The 23,605-nt window shown below is 39.3% G+C and overlaps 1 protein-coding gene across 3 annotated transcripts in view; it reads right to left on the reverse strand.

Moving 5' to 3' along the window:
• The window catches only part of LOC106846417 (zinc finger protein 709-like), a 107,999-nt gene that overhangs the window by 12,027 nt on the left and 72,367 nt on the right, over positions 1 to 23,605 (reverse strand). For all 3 annotated transcript variants that reach the window (XR_011496172.1, XM_070492105.1, XM_044751807.2), the window contains exon 2: positions 39 to 165. Coding sequence is in view for 2 of the 3 variants with exons in the window: in XM_070492105.1 (XP_070348206.1) it covers positions 39 to 165 (127 nt within the window). In the remaining variant the exon portion in view is untranslated. The remainder of the gene's footprint in view (positions 1 to 38; positions 166 to 23,605) is intronic.

The raw sequence follows: 23,605 nt of genomic DNA on the forward strand, positions 1-23,605 counted from the left end.
CTCTAATTGATGAAGTGAAAAAATGCCCTCATCATTACCTATTGAGGCCAGGTTCTTGAAGGTTTCCCACATCACATCTCTGTAGAGTTTCTTCTGTGAAGGATCCAGTAAAGCCCACTCTTCTGGGGTGAAGTTCACAGCCACATCCTCAATGGCCACTGAGACCTAAAACATCACAAACATACATAGAATAGGATGCATAAGAGTGACAGCACTGGGGACTTTTACTCCATTGTTGGGAAGTTTATGTGTGGTTCTGTTATCTCTAAACAGTTATTCTATGTCATGATCATCAAAAACTCACTCTTATTCTGTACATATTTCCTAATCAATTGAACAGCTTTATGAACACATGGAAATTATTCACACATTTTTACTGTGGTCACATTACATTCTACTTCTAACAGCAAGGTCGAGACCATGTTGGAAAAGGACATAAATGCTATACAAAGGAAATAAATATTTTCTTTTTTTTTTTTAAAAGATTTTATTTTTTCCCTTTGCTCCCCAAAGACCCCTGGTACATAGTTGTATGTTCTTCATTGTGGGTCCTTCTAGTTGTGGCATGTGGGATGCTGCCTCAGCATGGTTTGATGAGCAGTGCCATGTCCGCGCCCAGGATTCGAACCAACGAAATACTGGCCCGCCTGCAGCGGAGCGCGCCAACTTAACCACTCGGCCACGGGGCCAGCCCCAAATATTTTCATTTTATGACTGATGATTCCTTATTGCAAAAGTTCTTTCATCTTCTTCCCTATTACACACCAGTTAGAGCACTCCATGAGGCAGAGGTTCAAATCTGCATGAGGTTTCAATGAATAAAATTGTAGTGAAGAACTAGAAGGTTTTTCTCTACTCACATCATCAGAGAGTCCAAAAGACCTGTAGAAATCAAACTTTAATAAAGCCCAACAGATCCCACTGTCCTAAAGTAGTCCAGGTCATGATAGGCAATGAGATGTCGCTGGGTGAATATAAATACTCTTCCTGAAACCATTGCTTTTAACTTTTGTAATATTTATCATAGACTCAGTTCTTCCTTTCTGTCTCTGTATGATTTGATGGGGCTAGAAATTTATTTGGAACTTTAGAGCTCTGACACAAGGAAGAAGCTATGACAACTTAGACCATAAAATCCCTATACTCATGTGCCTCAAAGCTACTTCCTCCCAATTTTTAGAAGAAACAGTGAGATGATAATGTGCCATAAGAGCTCTTTCTTGCGAAATGCTAGCAGTGTATCCTGAGTTTTGCTGCCCTTGAGGAACAGGTTAAGAGCTGCAGATTGCAAGGGAGTTCATTGAAGTCTACAAAGGTTTGGTGGGCAATTTGCCCATGATTATAAAATCTGTGAAAGATTTAACAGTGCTTTCCTCCAAAAGAACATAAAACCTCCATTCTCCAACCTCAAGAGGAAGTGTTTCATAACCAATCAGGCTAGATCATGCCCTGCCAACTTCTGATGCCACATGTACTGGACATAGAAACTGTGATTCGTGATCTCACAAAAAAATGAACAAACCTGAAGTAAGCAACTCTTTTCTTAAATTCCTGAGAGCCTTGAAGTCAGAGAGCAAACCTGTGTCACCAATGTTGGGAAAGAGAAAAAAATATGGCATTTTTAAATATGCCCCCAATATTCTATTCTTAAGAATGGCTGTACTGAACAAAAAATCTATCTCCCCAGAGTCTAATGCAAAGACAGAAAGAACAAAAAAGACAACAGAATATCCACACAGCCTAGGAACATCCTCTGTTACAGAAGGTTTAAAATGGACATAATGGGAAAACATGAAGGAACAGAAAGACAGGAAGAAACAGAAGAAACTGAAATTATAATCACCAGAATATCCTAAAATTAATTATCACTGGCAAACTGTACATCCAGGAATATCTTAGATAACACTAAAGATAAGGGGCTGGCCCCGTGGCCGAGTGGTTAAGTTGGCGCGCTCCACTGCAGGCGGCCCAGTGTTTCGTTGGTTTGAATCCTGGGCACGGACACGGCACTGCTCATCAAACCACACTGAGGCAGCGTCCCACATGCCACAATTAGAAGGACCCACAACGAAGAATATAAACTATGTACCGAGGGCTTTGGGGAGAAAAAGGAAAAAAATAAAATCTTTAAAAAAAAAACACTAAAGATAATAAACTACAAAAGTGCACACTCAGGGATATCTTCTTCAAAGTAGAGAAAAATCGGAGACAGAATATATTGAGAAATCAGAGGAGAAACACATCTTAGGTATAAAGAAACAAAGATTTGAATTAAACTGGACTTCTTTTCAAAAACCATGCAAGCAAAAACATAGTAAACTGAAATATTTGAAGTTCTGAAAATAAAAAAAACACTATCATAGAAATTTCTGTCAAACAAAATTGTGCTTCAAAAATAAAGGAGAAATAAGTTTCTGAGACAAAAATTGAGAAAATTTCTCATGACTAAGTCTACTTTGAATGAAATGTTGAAAAATTTATGAGAAAGAATATAACTGATGAAGAGAGTTAGGAAAAGAAGAAATGAAGGTAAAATACCTTTAATTTTTTTAATAATTTAACAGGTGACACATTGTTTAAAACAATATCAACAATAATGTATTGGTAATAAGGGCCTTGTGGACAAGTAAAATAAATGATAGCAATGTGATAACGGACAGGGAAGGGGTAATTGGGAACGTGTATTAGGGGGTACTTGCACACCAGTGAGAGGGTGCAGTGTTACTTGACAGAGGAGGTGAGTTAGTTGTAAGTGTATGAAGAAAACTCAGGGGCAACCACTAAATAATGTTTTTAAAGAAATAGGTAACTGACATGCAAAGAGAGGAGGAAAAAAATCACAATACTCAATTTCAGCCAGAGAAGGTGGAAAAAAGACAGAAGACAAAAATAAACAAACAAGGGTAATAATAGAAAATGGCGAAAGGACTGGTAAATATTAATCCAACTGTTATCAATAATCACTTTAATCATCAATGGTCTCAATACAACAGAAAGACACTTTAACATCAGATTTCAAAAAAACAATTATATATTGTCTACAAGAAACCAACTTTAATTATAAAGACACACTTAGATGAAGGGTAAAGGGATGGAGAAAAATATTCCATGGAAACACAACTCAGAAGAAAGCTGCAATCGGTATATGAACTATAAACAATGCAGATTTCAAACCAAAGAAAGTTCAGAGATATAGAGAGGCATCAGATACTGCTAAAGGGTGCCATTGTCCAAGAAGGCAAAGCAGTCCTTCACGTGTATCAGCATAAAAACAGCGGTAAAATACACGAGGCAAGAACTGATAGAATGCAACGAGAAAATAAACTAATCCAGTATTATAGCTGTAGAACTCAACACTCTATTATCACAAATTATAAATTCCAGTAGGCAGGAAATGAGCAAGGACAGAGGTGAAATGAACATCACTGTGAAACAACTGAATTTCACTGCAACCTATGGAATACTTTATACAACAATGGCAGAATATACATTCTTCTCAAGTTCACATGGAACATTCACCAGGACAAACTACACTATGGGACACAAAGCACTCCTTAAAAAATCTGAAAGAACAGAATCATACAAAGTATGCTCTCACATCATGTAGGCATAACAGCAAGATATTTGGAAAAACCCCAAATATGTGGAGATTCAACAACACATTTCTAAATAATACATAAGATGAAAGAATTCTCAAGAGAACTAAGAATGATTTTGAACAAAATGAAAAATACAATATACTAAAAGTTATTGGATGCAAAAATAGCAGTGCCTACAGGGAAATTTATCCCATTTAACAAACACACTGAAAAAACCAAAGATCTATAATCAATAAAAGCATCTATCTTAGGAAACAATAGAAAGAAGAGCAAATTAAACACAAAGTAAGGACAATAAAAGAAATAAAAATTAGAAAAGAAATCAATGTCATTGTGGAAATCAATGAAGGAAATTAAAACAAAAAATGTTGGTTCTTTGACAAGACTAATAAAACTGATAAACTTCTAGTCAAGATAAAGAAAAGAGGGAAGACAGAAATTACTAATATCAGAAAGAAAGGAGGGGGAAATGGAAATAAAAGATTTGATAAAAATCTATTTAACTTCCACTTCTTAAGAAAGAACATCTTTATGAGTGAATCCTGTAGCAAAATTTATAACATTTGTTCCATATGGAATGATTGTCTCTGTGAAACCTCTGAAAAAATTCACAACAGAAATAACTCCTGCAACTAATAAGAGATTACAGCAGGGTTGAACACGTGAGTGAACACGTGAGTGAGTGGACAAATATAGTCAAGTGATCTTTGACAAAGAAAGAACGGCAATTCAAATGAAAATAAAAGTGTTTTAAATAAATACTGGTGGAGATAATGGATATCCACATGCAAACACACAAAAACAAATGTAGACACGGGCCTTACACCTTTCAGAAATAAGTTAAAACACACCAGTGATCTAAATGTAAAATTCCAAAGGAATAAATCCCTAGAAGATAACATAGGAGAAAATCCAGATGACCCTGGATTTTGAGATGAATAATTTTTAGATACAAAACCAAAAAGCAAGGTACACACACCCACCCACACACACAATTCATTAAAATGAAAAACTACTGCTCTGAGAAAGTCTTAAATGAATTAAAATTCACAGAATACGAGAAAGTTTTTGTAAAACAATTAGATAAATGATTGGTATCTGAAATATCCAAAAAACTGTTAAAACTCAGTGAGAAGACAGACAACTCATTTTAAAAATGGGCAACGGGGCCGGCCTGGTGGCGCAGCAGTACAGTGCGCATGTTCTGCTTCGGCAGCCTGGGGTTTGGATCCTGGGTGCAGACATGGCACCGCTTGGCAAGCCAGGCTGTGGTAGGCGTCCCATGTATAAAGTAGAGGAAGATGGGCATGGATGTTAGCTCAGGGCCAGTCTTCCTCAGCAAAAACAGGAGGATTGGCATCAGATTTTAGCTCAGGGCTAATCTTCCTCACACACACACACAAAAAGTAAAAATGGGCAAAAGGTCTGTACAGACAACTCACTAAAGAAGATATATAGATCGGAAATAAGCAATATGAAAACATGTTCTACATCAATGTCACTGGGAAATTGCAAACAAAACAACAAGGTATCATTCAAAACTTATTAAATTGCTAAAATGCAAAACACAAAAAACACCAAAAATTGGTAAAGATGCGAAGCTACAGGTAATCCCCATTTGTTGCTGGTGGAAATGGAATTTGGTACATCCACAGTGGAAGACAGGAACTTACTTTAAAAACAAAATATGATGTTACTACATAGACTAAGATCCGGCAATCACACCTTGGCATTTTCCCAAATGAATCGAAACCCTATGTTCACAGAAAACTATACATGAAAGTTTATAGGCACTTTATTTATAATTGGCAAGAGTTAGAGTTTTTTTATTTATTTTTTTCAAAACAGATTTTATTTTTCCTTTTTGTCCCCAAAACCCCCTGGGTACACAGTTGTGTATTTTTAGTTGGGGGTCCTTCCAGTTGTGGCATGTGGGACACCGCCTCAGCATGGCCCGATGAGTGGTGCCATGTCAGCGCCCAGGATTCAAACCTGTGAAACCCCAAGTCACCAAAGCAGAGCATGCAAGCCCAACCACTCGGTCACAGGGGTGGCCCCAAGAGTTAAGAGTTTTAAGCAAGTAATCCTTCAAGAGTCAAGTAGACAATAACAAAGAATTGTATATCCATACTATAAAATACTATTCAATGATAAAAAGAAATGAGGTATTAAGCCATGAAAACACATGGAGGGACCTTAGAAGTATACTGCTAACTGAAGAAGGCAATGGGACAAGGATATGTAGTGTATGAATGCAAGTATATGACCTTTTGGAAAAGACAAAAGCATGAGCCACTAAAGAGATCTTTAGTTGTGAAGGATTTGTGGGCTGGAGAGACGGATGAATCAAGAGATGGAGCACAGAGGATTTTTAGGGAAGTGAAACTACACTATATGATACATAAATGATTAACACATGTCATTTTACATTTACCAAAACCCATACAGTATATAATATAAAGAGTCAATGCTAATGTACACTCTGCACTCTAACGCATCAACATGGGTTTGGAAATTGTAAAGAATGTACCACATTAGTACAAAACGAGAAAAAGAGCACAAACTCTGTGGATACAGAGAGAAGGGTTATGTGGGAACTTTGCCAAAAATAATCCTCTATTCTGTTTATGACTTCGTCATCCTGCCTTTAAAAACCTGTCCCCTTTTGTAGCCATGTGGAGCTCCTCTCTACTTGCTAGATGGGATGCTTTCCAATGGATGAACAGCTCAATAAAGCCAGTTAGATCTTTAAAATTTGCTTGCTTGAACTTTTGCTATTTCATAGATTTGGTGGCAGCAGTGGGATGCAAAGCCAACTTCTGACAGCATTTGGGAAAAATGAGGAACACAGGTGAGGTACCTGTGAACCCGTTTTGAATTCTTTCTCACCACTTTTTTTTTTTTTTTTTTTTTTGAGGAAGATCAGCCCTGAGCTAACATCTGATGCCAATCCTCCTCTTTTTGCTGAGGAAGACTGGCCCTGAGCTAACATCCACGCCCATCTTCCTCTACTTTATATGTGGGATGCCTGCCACAGCATGGCTTGCCAAGTGGTGCCATATCCACACCTGGGATCTGAACCAGCAAACCCCGGGCCGCCAAAACGGAATGTGTGCACTTAACCACTGCGCCACCGGGCTTGGCCCCGTTTCTCATCATTTTTGAAGGCTGTGGATAAGTTCTTTCTTGGTTCTGAGCTCCACTGTCTTGCCCAAACCTCCCAATCTAATTGACCTTCCAGTCAATTTTCCATTTGTTCTGAATTGGTAGTTTCACATTGGGAACTACTGATAGTTTAGACCTCAATTCCCGATTTGATTGGAATTCTCAGTTCTTGGTTTTGTCCCCAGATAAAATATGGGAAACTGCTGGTGACCGCTGCAGTTTCCCATCTGTTTGGCATCAGTCCACAGTCCATTTTGTTGAGGTCTGCTGGTTCAATCTATTCCCCACTACCAGATTCCATGTTGGCAACTGATCATAAGCATAGGGCACTTTCTTGACCACACCACAGTAGCATCTTTTGGTTACAGCTGGTGTGTTAAGGTGCACATGTTTGTTTTTCTTGTTTTATGTAAATAAAGACTATTGCTAAAGAGCATCTCAGAGACCAAAAGGCTAAAAAAACTGGTAGGCATGGGTGGGGAATTTAAAGGCTGTTAGACTGCTCACTACCTAACTCAAAGGCTCTCACGTTAGGATAAGCTGGTCACAGAATGGGTTAGATTGACACTAGGTCACCCATCAATCTCAACGAAATTTCCATGCAATGAGGTACCCTGTGAAACGTTACACAATGTCCAGTCCAGTGGTGCATCCTGTTGAGAATTAGTTTGTCTCCAAGAGGCCCAAAGGCTTAGCTAAAAGAAACAGAATCCTTAAAATCTAAATAGCTAAATGTGCCACCTTTGGACACACTTGCTTGTTTTATATCTAAGAACTATGATCCCATGAGCTATAAATCTCTACAAAAATGGCAAAATCTTACTAAGATTTTTGTGTCCTGAGAGCTTGCCTTGAGAACCATCATGTTGGGGGCCCCAAAGCAAGGCTGGATAGAAGGGTGAGTTGCACCTTATGTGCAGCTAGATCAGGCTGGACAGAAATGTGGGTGAAGCTCCACTTGCAGCTAAGGGTCCTACCAAACTGGTGTCAGCTCTCAGGGAAATAACAATGGCTACTATGAGGAATGTTCAAGTCAGATAAGGTCATTTAAGAAACGCACTTAAAAACAAATTTTCAAAATTTGAAAAGTACCTTCATTGAAGTTTCACTGTAAAAGTTAATGACAAATTAAATATAAACTCTATCTAAAACAAGACTACACGACAATAAACAAAAATTAACCAAGTTAATGACCTTGCAGACACCTGTATATCTACCTTCAAAGGAAGGCCCCACACAGGTCCCCCTCAAAGTTGAAAACACTCTGAAGGATTTTCTGGAAAACTACTACATTATTTCCTCAAAGAGCAACAGAAATACAATTGAAATTAGTGAAAAGCCCTGCCAAATTCTGCTAAATACCAGAGGTACATCCTCTACTTTAAACCCCACTTGAAAGCTGCAAGTAGGACCCTTGAAGAACTGACAGGTACAAGCAGTGGGTGATAATACTTACAGAGCCAGCTCTCCTGCGTGGCTATTTGCAGTGCCCAGTTCAGAGAGAGAAATAAAACTTCACCTTGTCCTTTCCTTCCCAAGTCCAAACTAGCTGGTTATCGATCCTTTCTTTCCTAAACATAGTTATTGCTTTCTTGCTTGTCTTGTTTTAGATCCCAAAATCATGGCTTGGTTTTCTACCTGCCTGGAACATGCAAGTTGGCAGTTTTTTCTTTCGGCTAACTGTGGGAGTGACTCTAGATCTTGTGAAGATAATATATTTTGCATCCTCCTTGGAGATGCCTCTTGAGTCCAAGAGGTTGTTCAGTATTGCCAGAAGGATTCACTGTTTCTCCTGGCTGAACCCTGACAAGATATTCCAAAGGATTTAATAACTTTATAACCAGAAACCTGGCCAAATTGCAAGGTGATTTTTACAGTCTAATAAATATCTTTTTATTTATACAGCCTAAAAAATTCCTTTTTCCTTCTCTTCTAAGCTAAATGTACCCAGAGAGAAAGAAACACTTTCCAAGATTGGTGGTAGGGTGTCTCAGTCCTTTAGCATCCAGGCTACAACCCAATTCTCTGAGGAATTGAGTGTGACTGTCCTTTTCTCACAAATCCTTGCAAAACTCAAAAAGCAGTTCTGGGAGTAGTTAAAATTCCTTTTACCAATCCCAAATCCTCCCCTATTCATCTCAAAAAAGTTATAAAGTCTTGGCCTTTGTAAGTCAAAGTCCTTCTTGGACAAACTTGCATCCTTTCCCTGTGCCTCTGAGAACTACATGTTAAGGTATGAACTTCAGGGAGGGATTTTTTATCAGAAGAAAAACGAAAGTGGGAAAGGCCATTAGAAACTTGGGAAAATAATCTTTTTCATGTTTCTCCACAGATATTAGTGAAAGGCTTTAGCCATCTGAGCAGGTCAACTTAACTTATTCCATTTACCAGAAAAACAACTTAGATCCAACTTCTTAATAACTAGTGTGTTTTACATTATCATATCTGTCTCTTGGCTAAAATTTTAAAATGAAAACTAGAAGGTCTCTGTGTTTATCTGTATGTGATGCAGATAAGTGATGTTTTTCAATCTGTGGATAATGTTACTAAAATTAATTTGTAAGAGTTCTATGTAATTGGCTTAAACAAACAAGGCTTAGTACTCAGAAAGTTCTCAGAAATATACTAGAAACTAACACAAATGCTTTTCAAGTTGACATAACCTGAGAAAATATTCAGTATCAAAGCTAGTTTACATGTGTTGATTTAACTAAAATAGACACGTCTTTAGAGTTATCAACATTCAATATAATGCAGACCTACAACTCTTATTCCACCACAGTTTATCAATCAGATAAGTTCATGTTATCTCTTATATTTGTCAGCAAGAAAAATTAGTTTGGGATGATGGTTGATTTCGTCTAATGTCTAATGACTTTTTATGAGTGATCTAAACATAGTTATTAAGAATAAGCAAACTACACCGGTGTAAGTAAGATAAAAAGTTCAAAGGTGAACATTTTAAATTGTCTCCCCAAATATTTTGGTAGCTGGGAACCTTAAAGTTTTGCTGAATTAAGTCAAATGATGAGTTAAGTTAAATTCGTTGAATACCCAGATCATTTCCAAATAAGAAAAAAACTGAGGTGATGTCAGCAACATGGTGGAGTGGGCTGTTCCCTTTATCTCTGCCCCTCTGAATTAAGACTACATGGACATTCACTGACCAATGGAGGATACCTACAGAGCACAAAAGGATGCATGAGAGACCCACGCAGCTGTACATCTGAAGGCGGATGGGGTGGATCCTCAGGAAGCAGTGCAGATATGTGAGTGCTCCCCTACCCCTCCCCAGCAGCAGTGAGACAGGTCACAAGTCCTCTCACAGCATCTAGTGCCACTCTAAGAGGAGGCAGGGACAGGTCAGACTGTCAAAGAACGCTATCCCTGCAGTGGCCCCACCAGTAGGAACATGACTCAGTGTGACTATAAGAAGAGCCCTGCAGGTGCTCACAAATGCTTTCCTGGCTGGCAGGAGCAGCCACCATGCCACTGCAGCCCCAGCAGAGGGAATGCACATCATTGTGACTGTTAGAAGAGGTGGTAGCAGCCCTGTGCACGTTCATGAATGCTCTCCCAGCTAGGGGACCCACCCACCATGCTGCCATGGCCCAGTCAGTGAGAATGTGCCTCAGCACAACTGTAAGCAGAGGTGGTGGGAGCCCTGAACGTACATGTGAATTCTTTCCCAGGCTGCAGGAGTGCTGACCAGTCTGCTGCAGGCCCTAGGAGTGGCTCCATCTTGGACACCAAGAAGAAGCCCCACCCACCAAGCACAGCAGCTGGCTCAACTCTAAGTGGAGGCAGTGGCAGCCTGGCTCATGTACAAACACCATCCTGGCCTGTGGAAGCACCCACTGTACCTGCAGTTTTCAACAGATGAGATGGGATCAAAACAGCTACTGCTTCCCCCCAGCAGCAGCAGGTGGAATCTGCAATCTGATTAATACCTCAAATGCATCAGTAAAGATGTAATTTATCAAACATTATGAAAAAGTACAGTAACAACTTAGAGCAGAAGGAAAGTAACAGGTCTCCAGAACCTAGCCCTGAAGTCAGAGAAATTTACAATCTAAATGACAGAGAATTCAAAATAGCTGTCAAGAAGAAACTCAACCAGTTACAAGAAAACTCACAAATGAGTTTTCTCATTTCAGTTCACTGAACTCAGAAATAAAATTAATTAGCAGAAGGAATACTTCACCAAAGAGACTAAAAATATAAAAAAGAATTCTGGACATGAAGAACACAATTAATGAGATAAAAAATTACCTAAAACCCTTAAAAATGGAGCTTATATTAAAGAGAAAAGAATTAGTGCTTTAGAGGGTAAAAATGTAGAAATGCTTCAGGTGGAGGAGGAGAGAGAACTAAGACTTTAAAAATGAAGGAATTCGGGGCTGGCCCCGTAGCCTAGTGGTTAAGTTCGCGTGCTCTGCTGCAGGCGGCCCAGTGTTTCATCAGTTCGAATCCTGGGCGCAGACATGGCGCTGCTCATCAAACCACGCTGAGGTGGCATCCCACATGCCACAACTAGAAGGACCCACAACTAAGAATATACAACTATGTACCGGAGGGCTTTGGGGAGAAAAAGGAAAAAAATAAAATCTTTAAAAAAAAAAAAAAGGGGGATTTTTTGAGAAACACCCAACTCAATTAGAAAAGAAACATAATGATTATATGTATTCCAGAGGGAGAAAAGAGGGAATAAGCAGACAGCTTGTTCAAGGAAATAATAGCTGAGAACTCCCCAAACTGGGGAGAGAAATGGACTTACAGATACATGAAGCCAACAGAACTCCTGCTTACATCAATGCAAAAAGACCTTCTCCAAGGCATATAATAATAAAACTAGCAAAAATCAATGAGAAAGAAGGAATATTAAGGGCAGCAAGGCAGAAAATCTACAAAGAACTGCTATCAAGCTTACAGCAAATTTCTTGGCAGAAAGCTTACAGGCTAGAGGAGAATGGGATGATGTATTCAGAATACCAAAAGATGAAAACTTTCAGCCAAGAATACTCTATCCAGTGAAACTATCCTTCAGATACAATAGAGAAATAAAAGATTTCCCAGATAAACAAAAGCTGAGGAGTTCATGGCCACTAGATGTCCCTTACAAGAAATGATGAAGGAAGCCCTCATACCTGAAACAAAAAGGCAAAGGGCTGCAAAGCTTTGAGGAAGGAGATAGACAAAATCAGAAAACTGCAGCTTTCTTCCAGAACAGGTTCAAACACTTAATTATAACGTAAAAGATACAGGGAAGGAAAGCATCAAAAATAACTATAAACACTTCAACTTAGTCACAAACTCACAACACAAAACAGAAAAATTTGTGACGATAATAACTCAGAAAGGGAAGAAGACAGGGATGGAACCTGTGAAGGTTAATGTAAATAAGAGGAAATCAAATAATGGATTATCTCATCTGTGAGATACTTCATACAAACCTCATAGTGTCCAATAAACAAAAAACGAGAGCAGAGCCACAACTCACAAATAAAGAGAAAACCACCACAGAAAACAATAAAACTGAAATAGCAGTCAGAAAGAGAAGGGAAGAGAAATAATGGAAATATATGACAACCAGAAAACAAGAAATAAAGTAGCAGTATTAAGCCCTCACATATCAAAACTCAATTCTAAATGTAAATGGACTGAATTCTCCAATCAAAAAACACAGAGTGGCTGGATGGATTAAAATGCAAGACCCAACAATATGCTGCCTCCAGGACACACATCTCGGCTTTAAGTGCAAACACAGTCTCGGAGTGAAGGGATGGAAGATGATACACCAAACAAATGGCAAGCAAAAGAAAGAAGATGTGGCCATACTTACATCAGACAAAGCTGACTTCAAGATGATAAAAGACAATGAGAGACAAACAGGGGAAGTATATAATGATAAAAGAGACTTTCCACCAAGAGGACATGACACTTACGAACATATAGGCACCTAACACAGGAGCACCAAAGTACATAAAGCAACTATTAACAGACCTAAAGGGAGAAATTAACGGCAACACTTTAATAGTAGGGGACCTCAACACAAAACTTACATCGATGGATAGATCATCCAGACAGAAAATCAATAAGGAAATAGTGGATTTAAATGAAATACGTGATCAGGTGGACTTAGATATAAAGAGAGCATTCCATCCCAAACCAGCAGAATACACATTTTTCTCAAGTACACATGGAAGATTCTCAAAGATAGACCACGTGTTGGAAAAAAGGCAAGTCTCAGTAAACTGAAGATAACTGAAATCATATCAAGCATCTTTTCTGACCACAATGCTAAGAAACTAGAAATTAACTACAAGAAAAAAGCTGAAAAAGTAATAAAAAGGTGCAGACTAAACAACATGCTACTGAATAACCATTGGACCAATGAAGAAACCAAAGAGAAATTCAAAAATACCTGGACACAAATGAAAATGAAAACACAACATGCTAACTCTTGAGATGCAGCAAAAGTGGTTCTAAAAGGGAAATTCATAGCAATACAGGACCACCTCAAGAAACAAGCAAAATCTCAAATAAGTAATCTTAAACTACACCTAACAGAACTAGAAAAAGAAGAACAAAGCCCAAAGTTAGCAGAAAGAGGGAAATAATAAAAATTAGAGCAGAAATAAATGAAATATACACACACAAAAAAACAGCAGAGGGGCCGAACCAGTGGCACAGCAGTTAAGTGCACACATTTCGCTTTGGCAGCCTGGGGTTCACCAATTCAGATCCTGGGTGCGGACATGGCAAGCCATGCTGTGGTAGGCATCCCACATATAAAAGTAGAGAAAGATGGATACGGTTGTTAGCTCAGGGCCAGCCTTCCTCAGCAAAAAGAGGAGGAATGGCAGATGTTAGCTCAGGGCTAATCTTTCTCAAAAAAAGAAAAAAAAAAACAGCAGAAAGGATCAATGAAGCCAAGATCTGGTTCTTTGAGAAGATAAACAAAATTGACAAACCCTTAGCCAAAGAAAAAAAGAGAGAAGCGTTGAATAAATAAAATTAAAAATGAAAGAGAAGAAATTACAATGGATACCACAGAAATACAAAGGATTGTAAAAGAATACTATGAAAGACTATATGCCAACAAATTGGATAACCTAGAAGAAATGGATAAATTCTTAGACTCATACAACCTGCCAAAACTGAATCAAGAATAAATAGACAATCTAAATAGACCAATCACAAGGAAAGAGATTGAAACAGTAATCAAAAACCTCCCCCAAAATAAAAGTCCAGAACTAGACGGCTCCTCTAGAGAATTCTACCAAACATTCAAAGGCGATTTAGTACCTATCCTTCTCAAGCTATTCCAAAAAATTAAAGAAGATGGAATACTTCCCAACACATTTTTTGAGGCCAACATCACCCTGATCCAAAGCCAGACAAGGACAACACAAGAAGGAAAATTACAAGCCAATATGACTGACCAACACAGATGCAAAAATCCTCAACCAAATACTGGCAAACCAAATACAGCAATACATCAAAAGGATCATACACAATCAAGTGGGATTTACACCAGGGATGGTTCAACACCTGCAAATCAATCAATGTGATACACTATATTAAGAAAACAAGGAATAAAAACCACATGATCATCTCAATAGACACTGAGAAAGCATTTGGCAAGATCCAACATCCATTTACGATAAAAACTCTGTATAAAATGGGCATAGAAGGAAAGTACCTCAGGGGCCGGCCCCATGGCTGAGTGGTTAAGTTCATGTGCTCCATTGCAGGCAGCCCAGTGTTTCGTCGGTTCGAATCCTGGGCACAGACATGGTACCTACCGATCATCAAGCCACACTGAGGTGGTGTCCCACATGCCACAACCAGAAGGACCCACAACTACAAACATACAACTATGTACCGGGGGGCTTTGGGGAGAAAAAGGAAAACATTAAAAAAGTCTTTAAAAAAAAAAACAGGGGGCCGGCTCCATGGCCGAGTGGTTAAGTTCGTGCGTTCTGCTGCGGCAGCCCAGGGTTTGGATCCTGGGCGTGGACATGGCACTGCTCATCAGGCCACGTTGAGGAGGTGTCCCACGTTCCACAACTAGAAGGACCTGCAACTAAGATATAGAACTGTGTACGGGGGGGTTGGGGAAGGTAAAGCAGGAAGAAAAAAAAAAAGATTGGCAACAGTTGTTAGCCCAGGTGCCAATCTTTAAAAAAAAAAAAGACAGAAAGTACCTCAAAATAATAAAGGCCATATATAACAAGCCCAAAGCCAACATCATACTCAACAGGGAAAAACTGAAAGCTGTCCCTCTGAGAATAGGAATAAGACAAGGGTGCCCACTCTCACCACTCTTATTAAGACAGTACTGGAGGTTTTTGCCAGAGCAATTGGACAAGAAAAAGAAATAAAAGGTATCAAAATTGGCAAGGAAGAAATGAAACTCTTCCTGTTTGCAGATGACATGATTTTATATACAGAAAACCCGAAAGAATCCATCAGAAAACTACTAGAAATAATCAAGAACTATAGCAAATTTGCACGGTACAAAATCAACTCACAAAAATCAGTTGCATTTCTACACTCTAATAATGAACTAGCAAAAAGAGAACTCAAGAATACAATCCCATTTACAACTGTAACAAAAATAAAATATCTAGGAATAAATTTAATCAAGGAGCAGAAAGACTTACACAATGAAAACTATAAGACATTACAGAAAGCAATCAATGACGACATAAAGAAATGGAATAATATGTTTGTTTCTTTATCTTTTTAAGTAACCTGCCTAGAGAAAAAACAAAGACCTTGTGTCTTGTCAAAATAATCACCTATGTCCCATGTGGTCTTCATCAAGTCTTGCATTACTTAAACCCAGTCCTCTTGACATTAAAAGAGCTAAATTTGATCACAATTATGTAAACTTCTGGATTTGCCTTTTAAATCTTTTATTGTCACTTTAGTCAAATAGATAAGTATGGTTTCACAACGATCTCTGAACCTATTTAGACAAGTATCTAAAACTTTTTGATATTTTTTACAAACTTCACAAAAATTGAATTGTAACCGAAGTTTCTTTGACTTTGAAATAACTGTAAGTTTTTCCAGAGGTTTGCTGGAATATGTCAAAGGATTTATTCTCTCTCCTCATAAAAAGGGAGATGTTAAACTAATTAGGTTTATTTGGTATGTCAATTACATGGGAATCGTTGTCAGATAAGAATAATAAGCCTTCTTTATGTTGTGTCTTTACGGGCGTATATTCTAAATTTTCCAGAAATTGTGTAAGTTTCCTGGAAATCTGATATGTGCTGATATAGCACTATCAATCAAAATTCCAGTTATCACCTTAAAATGTTCTATGTTACAAAAATACCTATTTTCCTTGTCAATTCCATTATAATGAACTCTCATCAGATCTTTAACCATGGGCATTTTTAAATCTTTTGTCATTTACAGAGAGTTATTTATGTAATAATCCCTGTTAATGAATCCACTAGCAAGGCCACCTCAGTGAGAGTGCTTTGTGCCCTTACAGGATTTATCTTTGTAGTGGTTATTATTCTCCTCAGACCTATGAATGTCTGGATGGCTGCACTTAACTGGGCAATGCCTCCTATGTTATTTAACTGTGCCCCTAACTTTTCACAAGTGAACTAAGACATCTTATTGGTAAGTCCCATCCACCAAATTTACACTGTTGTGTTAGAAAGGACCTATGAGGAGGCATTCAAGACTCAGGATTCACTTCGACTGGGCCAGACTTCCAGTATACTAACCAGTTAGGAGTAAAGGTAAATGAGAAAATAATCTGAAAACCTCTCCTTAGCTCCTGAAGACATTGCAAAACCCATTGCTAAGACAAGAGCTGCCCAACAAAGATCCTTAGACTCTCTGGTCACAGTTGTTCTTGGTAATAGGACAGCCCTTGATTCTCTTTTAGCTGAGCAGGGAGGTGTCTGTGCTGTGGCCAACACTGCCAGCTTCACTTGAATTTAAAATTCTGGGGAAGATGAAACTCAATTACATAATATCACTGAGAAAGCCACTTTGCTTTTGTAAAAAGGTGACTCCTTTAATGAGGTTTTTCTTTGACTCATTCGATTTTGATTGGTTTAGTTCTTGGGGACGATGGCTCAAATATGCACTCCAGATATTGAGAACTATCCTGATTATACTCATAATAAACTCCCCAGCACATTATACTGTCTCAAAAGCTTTAAATGCATGTTTGCAGCTGCTAACCACTAAGCAAGTGATCTCCCTAGGACTGGAACCTCAGAAAAGGAATGAAGAGATGATGGACTTAAAGATTGTGAACCCAAAGCCTTGACCTTTGAATGTCACAGGGGTTATGCAAAAACGTCACGACCTTTGGATATCATCCAAAGGAACAACAAAAACAGAATTTCACAGCAGTAGCTGGGTGGTGCTAATGCCTTAAATGTTGATCACATCTCTCAGTTAATCTGAAAGTCTGGTAAAAAAAGGAGGCAGTTGTCAAAAAGGAAACCACAGGCCCAAAATAGAGTCACTTTTGCTAGACTCACATCAACAAACAAGGGCTTAATACCTAAGCAAACTGGAGATTCAGCCTTCCACAGCAATGCAGTCTAACTGGTCAGTCTAGGATTTTCTGGTCAGCACCAATGAGGTAATCTGCCACATGGGCCCTCTCTGTCCCCAAAAGAAGATGAGGTAATCCACTTAATAAGACCTGCACATCCCCAAAGCAAGGTAACCTTGCCTAAAATAATCCTTTTTTATATTTATGACTTCCTTGTCCTGCCTTTCAAACATTTCCCTTTCCACAGACCTTCGGAGCTCCTCTGTAGTTAGTGGATGAGATGTTGCCCAACTGATGAGTTGGTCAACAAAGAAAATTAGATCTTTAAAATTTACTGTTAAATTTTGTTATTAAAAACAAAATATGGTTCCTACAAATTTTTTTTTTCTCCTCCCCTTTTCTTTATGTTCCTCCTCCGGCTCCCACGTTCCACCATCTTTCAGTTACACTTTGACATTATAATGTTAACATTTGTTTTGTATTCCAGCTACAACTGGTCCATATCGTGTCTGAAGCCTCATGCTAGACATTAAAAACTAACATGTACAGAGCATCCAAGATGGCGCCGTGAGTAGTCCTCTTTGTCTCTCCCTCTTCGAGTCTACAATTATTTGGACACTTCTCACTTAACAAAGGATATCCAGACAGCATCTCAGGACGTCTGAGATACCCACGCGACTATACATCCGAAGGCGGACGGACTTTCCTCCGGGAGGATGTGGAAATAGGTGAAAACTCTCTGACCCCGACCGAGCAGCCTAGTACCCGCAAGCGGCTTTCTCCCAACGGACGCCCCCAGAAGATCTACACACATCTAGGGCAGGAGCGAGCACACAACAGAGGAGCGACGGTGGAAACAGGTGACCAGAACCCTACCTAAACCCCCCGCAATTACTCCTAAACGCAGAGGGAAACTTTGGAGTTGCACACCTGGGCCCGCGGGGAGAGTCTCTCCCCGCCATTGGCCGGGAGACCCCGCCTGGTGTTCGCGGCGCCTAGAGGGTCCCAGAGAGAGTCGCTGAGGGTATGAAGGTCTCCCGGCTGCCACTGCCAGCACGGTGGGGCTAGGGATTGCCGGAGATCTCCGAGCAGACTGGGACTGGGTGAAGCTCCAAAGGCCGACTCCACGCCCCGGAGGGGAAGTTACACAATTCTGCCCGGGCAGCAGACAAAACTCTCTGTCTGCCATTAGCAGAGGGCCCACGCCCAGCACTCAACTCCGGGAGAGTCCCGGAGAGAAGCCCAGAGAGCGGGGCGACCCCCAGCTGCCGTTGCCCGCCCCGTGGGACTAGGGATTGCTGGAGATCTCGGAGAGGACTGGGGTTGGGGGCAGTTCCAAAGACCCAGCTCCGTAGCCTAGGGGAAAACCCTACAGGCTCACAGCAGCCTTAGGGAAAGCCTCTGCACAGCACCAGTAGAAAGCACCCAGCCGGCAGCCACAAGGCTGGAAGACCCCAGGGCAAAAGCAGCATAGCTAGGTGAACTAACCACAGACTGTAGAAGATGCCAATAGCTCTCCTGCGACCCATAGAGGACAAGTGAGATTTTGTGGGTGCCGACAGCAACGGAGCGACAAATATAAGTGATCCCACCCTAGGCCACTGGAAAAGCCCATAACACCGTTGCAGACCCCAAGGAGAGAGCACATCTAGGTGGGCTGCAACAGTAGGCACCAGCAGCCTGAAGCCCCCCTGTGACGGCCCCCACGGCAGAGGAGGGAATCCAAAGGACCACTGTGACTACAAGGAGGGGCCCAGGCCCAGTTAGCAACTGCGGACAGGGTTCCTGGTTGGTGCAGTATAAACAGCTGCTCCCCCACCGCAGCAGCTGAAACAAGTGAAAGGAGCAACTAAACTCTATCTCCATGCAGAGGCACAAATCAACATCAAGCAATATGAAAAAATACATTAAATCTCCAGAACAGAAAGAAAGTAACAAATACACAGAAAACAATCCTAAAGAAAATGAGATATATAACCTAAATGATGACTTCAAAATAGCCATCATTAAAATACTCAATGAGTTAAGAGAGAATTCTGACTGACAACTCAACGAGTTCAGGAGCTATGTCACAAAAGAGTTTGATACGATAAAGAAGAACCAAACAGAAATATTGGAAATGAAGAACACAATAGAGAAGATTAAGAAAAATCTAGATGCTCTGAACAGTAGGGCCGATAATATGGAGGAAACAATTAGCAATTTGGAAGATGGCAATATAGAATTGCTGCAGGCAGAGGAGGAGAGAGAAGCAAGACTAAAGAGAAATGAAGAAACTCTCCGAGAATTATCAGACACAAATTAGGAGATGCAACGTAAGGATTATAGGTATACCAGAGGGAGAAGAGGAGAAAGAGGCACAAAGCCTATTCAAAGAAATAATGGCTGAGAACTTCCCAAATCTGGTGAGAGAGATGGATCTTCAGGTGACAGAAGCCAATAGATCTCCAAACTTTATCAATGCAAGAAGACCAACTCCACGGCATATAGTAGTGAAGGTAGCAAAAGTCAATGACAAGGAGAAAATACTAAGGACAGCCAGGCAAAAGAAACTAACCTACAAAGGAACCCCCATCAGGCTATCAGCAGATTTCTCAGCAGAAACTTTACAGGCTAGAAGAGAGTGGAATGATATATTCAAAAATCTGAAGGACAAAAATCTACAGCTGAGAATTCTCTACCCAGAGAAAATATCCTTCAAATACGATGGAGAAATAAAAACTTTCCCAGATAAACAAAAATTAAGGGAGTTCATTGCCACAAAACCTCCTCTTCAGGAAATCCTCAGGAAAACCCTCATTTCTGAAAAATCAAAAAAGGAAAGGGGCTACAAAACCAAGAGCAGAGGAGATAAGTAGAAGGACAACAACAGAGAGTAGCAGCTCTTCATCAGAACAGATTAAACCATGGGACGAGAAACAAAGGAAACTGAAGAAAACCAGAAAACAAGACACAAAATGGTAGTGGTAGGCCCCCACATCTCAATAATCACTCTAAATGTAAATGGATTGAACTCCCCAATCAAAAGACACAGAGTGGCAGGATGGATCAAAGAACAAGATCCAACAATATGCTGCCTCTAGGAAACACACCTCAGCCCCAAAGACAAACACACACTCAGAGTGAAGGGATGGAGAACAATACTCCAAGCTAATAATGAACAAAAGAGAGCAGATGTCGCTATACTAATATCAGACAAGGTAGATTTCAAAGCAAAACAGATAAAGAAATATAAAGAGGAACAGTATATAATGATAAAAGGGACTCTCCACCAAGAAGACATAACACTTATAAATATATACGCACCCAACACAGGAGCACCAAAATTTGTAAAGCAACTCTTAATAGAACTAAAAGAAGACATCAACAACAATACAATAATAGTAGGGGACCTCAACACACCATTAACACCAATGGACAGAACATCCAGACAGAAAATCAACAAGGAAATAATAGAATTAAATGAAAAATTAGACCAGATGGACTTAATAGATATATATAGAACACTTCATCCAAAAACAGCAGGTTACACATTCTTCTCAAGTGCACATGGAACATTATCAAGGATTGACCATATTTTGGGAAACAAAGCAAACATCAATAAATACAAGAGAGTTGAAATAATATCAAGCATCTTTTCTGATCATAATGCTATTAAACTAGAAATCAACTACAAGAAAAAAACAGAGAAAGGTGCAAAAATGTGGAGACTAAACAACACACTTCTCAACAAACAATGGATCATTGAAGAAATTAAAGAAGAAATCAAATTTTATCTGGAGACTAATGAAAATGAGAACACGACATACCAAATCATTTGGGATGCAGCAAAAGCAGTCCTAAGAGGGAAATTCATCGCAATACAGGCTCACCTCACTAAACAAGAAAAAGCTCACATAAGCAACCTCAAACGACACCTAACAGAACTAGAAAAAGAACAAACAAAGCCCAGAGTCAGTAGAAGGAGGGAAATAATAAAAATAACAGCAGAAATAAACGATATTGAAACAAAAAAGACAATAGAAAGGATCAATGAAACAAAGAGTTGGTTCTTCGAAAGAATTAACAAAATTGACAAACCCCTAGCCAGACTCACCAAGAAAAGAAGAGAGAAATCGCAAATTAATAAAATTAGGAATGACAGAGAAGAAATCACAACAGATACCAATGAAATACAAGAGATCATAAGAGAATACTATGAAAAACTATATGCCAACAAATTGAACAACCTGGAAGAAATGGACAAATTCCTAGACTCCTACAATCTCCCCAAACTGAATCAGGAAGAAATGGAGAATCTGAATAGGCCAATCACAAGTAAGGAAATAGAAACGGTCATCAAAAACCTCCCCAAAAATAAGAGTCCAGGACCAGACGGCTTCTCTGGAAAATTCTACCAAACATTCAAAGAAGACTTAATACCTATTCTCCTCAAACTGTTCCAGAAAATTGAGAAAGATGGAGAACTCCCTAACACATTCTATGAAGCCAACATCACTCTGATCCCCAAACCTGACAAGGACAACACAAAGAAGGAGAACTACAGGCCGATATCATTGATGAACATAGATGCAAAAATCCTCAACAAAATTTTGGCAAACCGAATACAGCAATACATCAAAAAGATTATACACCATGATCAAGTGGGATTTATACCAGGGACACAGGGATGGTTCAACATCTGCAAGTCAATCAACGTGATACACTACATCAACAAAATGAAAAACAAAAACCACATGATCATCTCAATAGATGCAGAGAAAGCATTCGACAAGATCCAACACCCATTTATGATAAAAACCCTCAGTAAAATGGGTATAGAAGGAAAGAACCTCAACATAATAAAGGCCATATATGATAGACCCACAGCCAACATCATATTCAATGGACAAAAACTGAAAGCCATCCCTCTGAGGACAGGAACAAGACAAGGGTGCCCACTTTCACCACTCCTATTCAACATAGTACTGGAGGTGCTGGCCAGAGCAATTCAGCAGGAAAAAGAAATAAAAGGAATCCAAATAGGTAACGAAGAAGTAAAACTCTCATTGTTTGCAGACGACATGATCTTATATATAGAAAACCCCAAAGAATCCATAGAAAAACTATTAGAAATAATCAACAACTACAGCAAAGTAGCAGGGTATAAAATTAACGTGCATAAATCAGTAGCATTTCTATACACTAACAATGAACTAACAGAAAAAGAACTCAAGAACTCAATCCCATTCACAATCACAACGAAAAGAATAAAATACCTTGGGATAAACTTAACCAAGGAAGTGAAGGATCTATACAATGAAAACTACAAGACTTTCTTGAAAGAAATTGACGATGACATAAAGAGATGGAAAGACATTCCTTGCACATGGATTGGAAGAATAAACATAGTTAAAATGTCCATACTACCTAAAGCAATATACAGATTCCATGCTATCCCAATCAGAATCCCAAGAACATTCTTCACAGAAATTGAACAAACAATCCTAAAATTCATATGGGGCAACAAAAGACCCCGAATTGCTAAAGCAATCCTGAGCAAAAACAAAGCCGGCGGAATCACAATCCCCGATTTCAAAACATACTACAAAGCTACAGTGATCAAAACAGCATGGTACTGGTACACAAACAGGTCCACAGATCAATGGAACAGAATTGAAAGCCCAGAGATAAAACCACACATCTATGGACAGCTAATCTTCGACAAAGGAGCAGAGGGCCTACAATGGAGAAAAGAAAGTCTCTTCAACAAATGGTGCTGGGAAAACTGGACAGCCACATGCAAAAGATTGAAAATTGACCATTCTTTTTCACCACACACCAAAATAAACTCAAAATGGATCAAAGACCTAAAGATTAGGCCTGAGACAATAAGTATTTGGAAGAGAATATAGGCAGTACACTCTTTGACATCAGTTTCAAAAGAATCTTTTCGGACACTGTAACTCCTCAGTTGAGGGAAACAATAGAAAGAATAAACAAATGGGACTTCATCAGACTAAAGAGCTTCTTCAAAGCAAGGGAAAACAGGATTGAAACAAAAAAACAGCTCACTAATTGGGAAAAAATATTTACAAGCCACTTATCTGACAAAGGGTTAATCTCCATAATATACAAAGAACTCACACTGATTAGCAACAAAAAAACAAACAACCTGATCAAAAAATGGGCAGAGGACATTAACAGACATTTCTCAAAAGAAGATATGAATATGGCCAATAGACACATGAAAAGATGTTCATCATCGCTAATCATCAGGGAAATGCACATCAAAACTACACTAAGATATCACCTTACA

Source organism: Equus asinus, chromosome 20 (assembly GCF_041296235.1).
Source record: "Equus asinus isolate D_3611 breed Donkey chromosome 20, EquAss-T2T_v2, whole genome shotgun sequence".
NCBI lineage: Eukaryota > Metazoa > Chordata > Mammalia > Perissodactyla > Equidae > Equus > Equus asinus.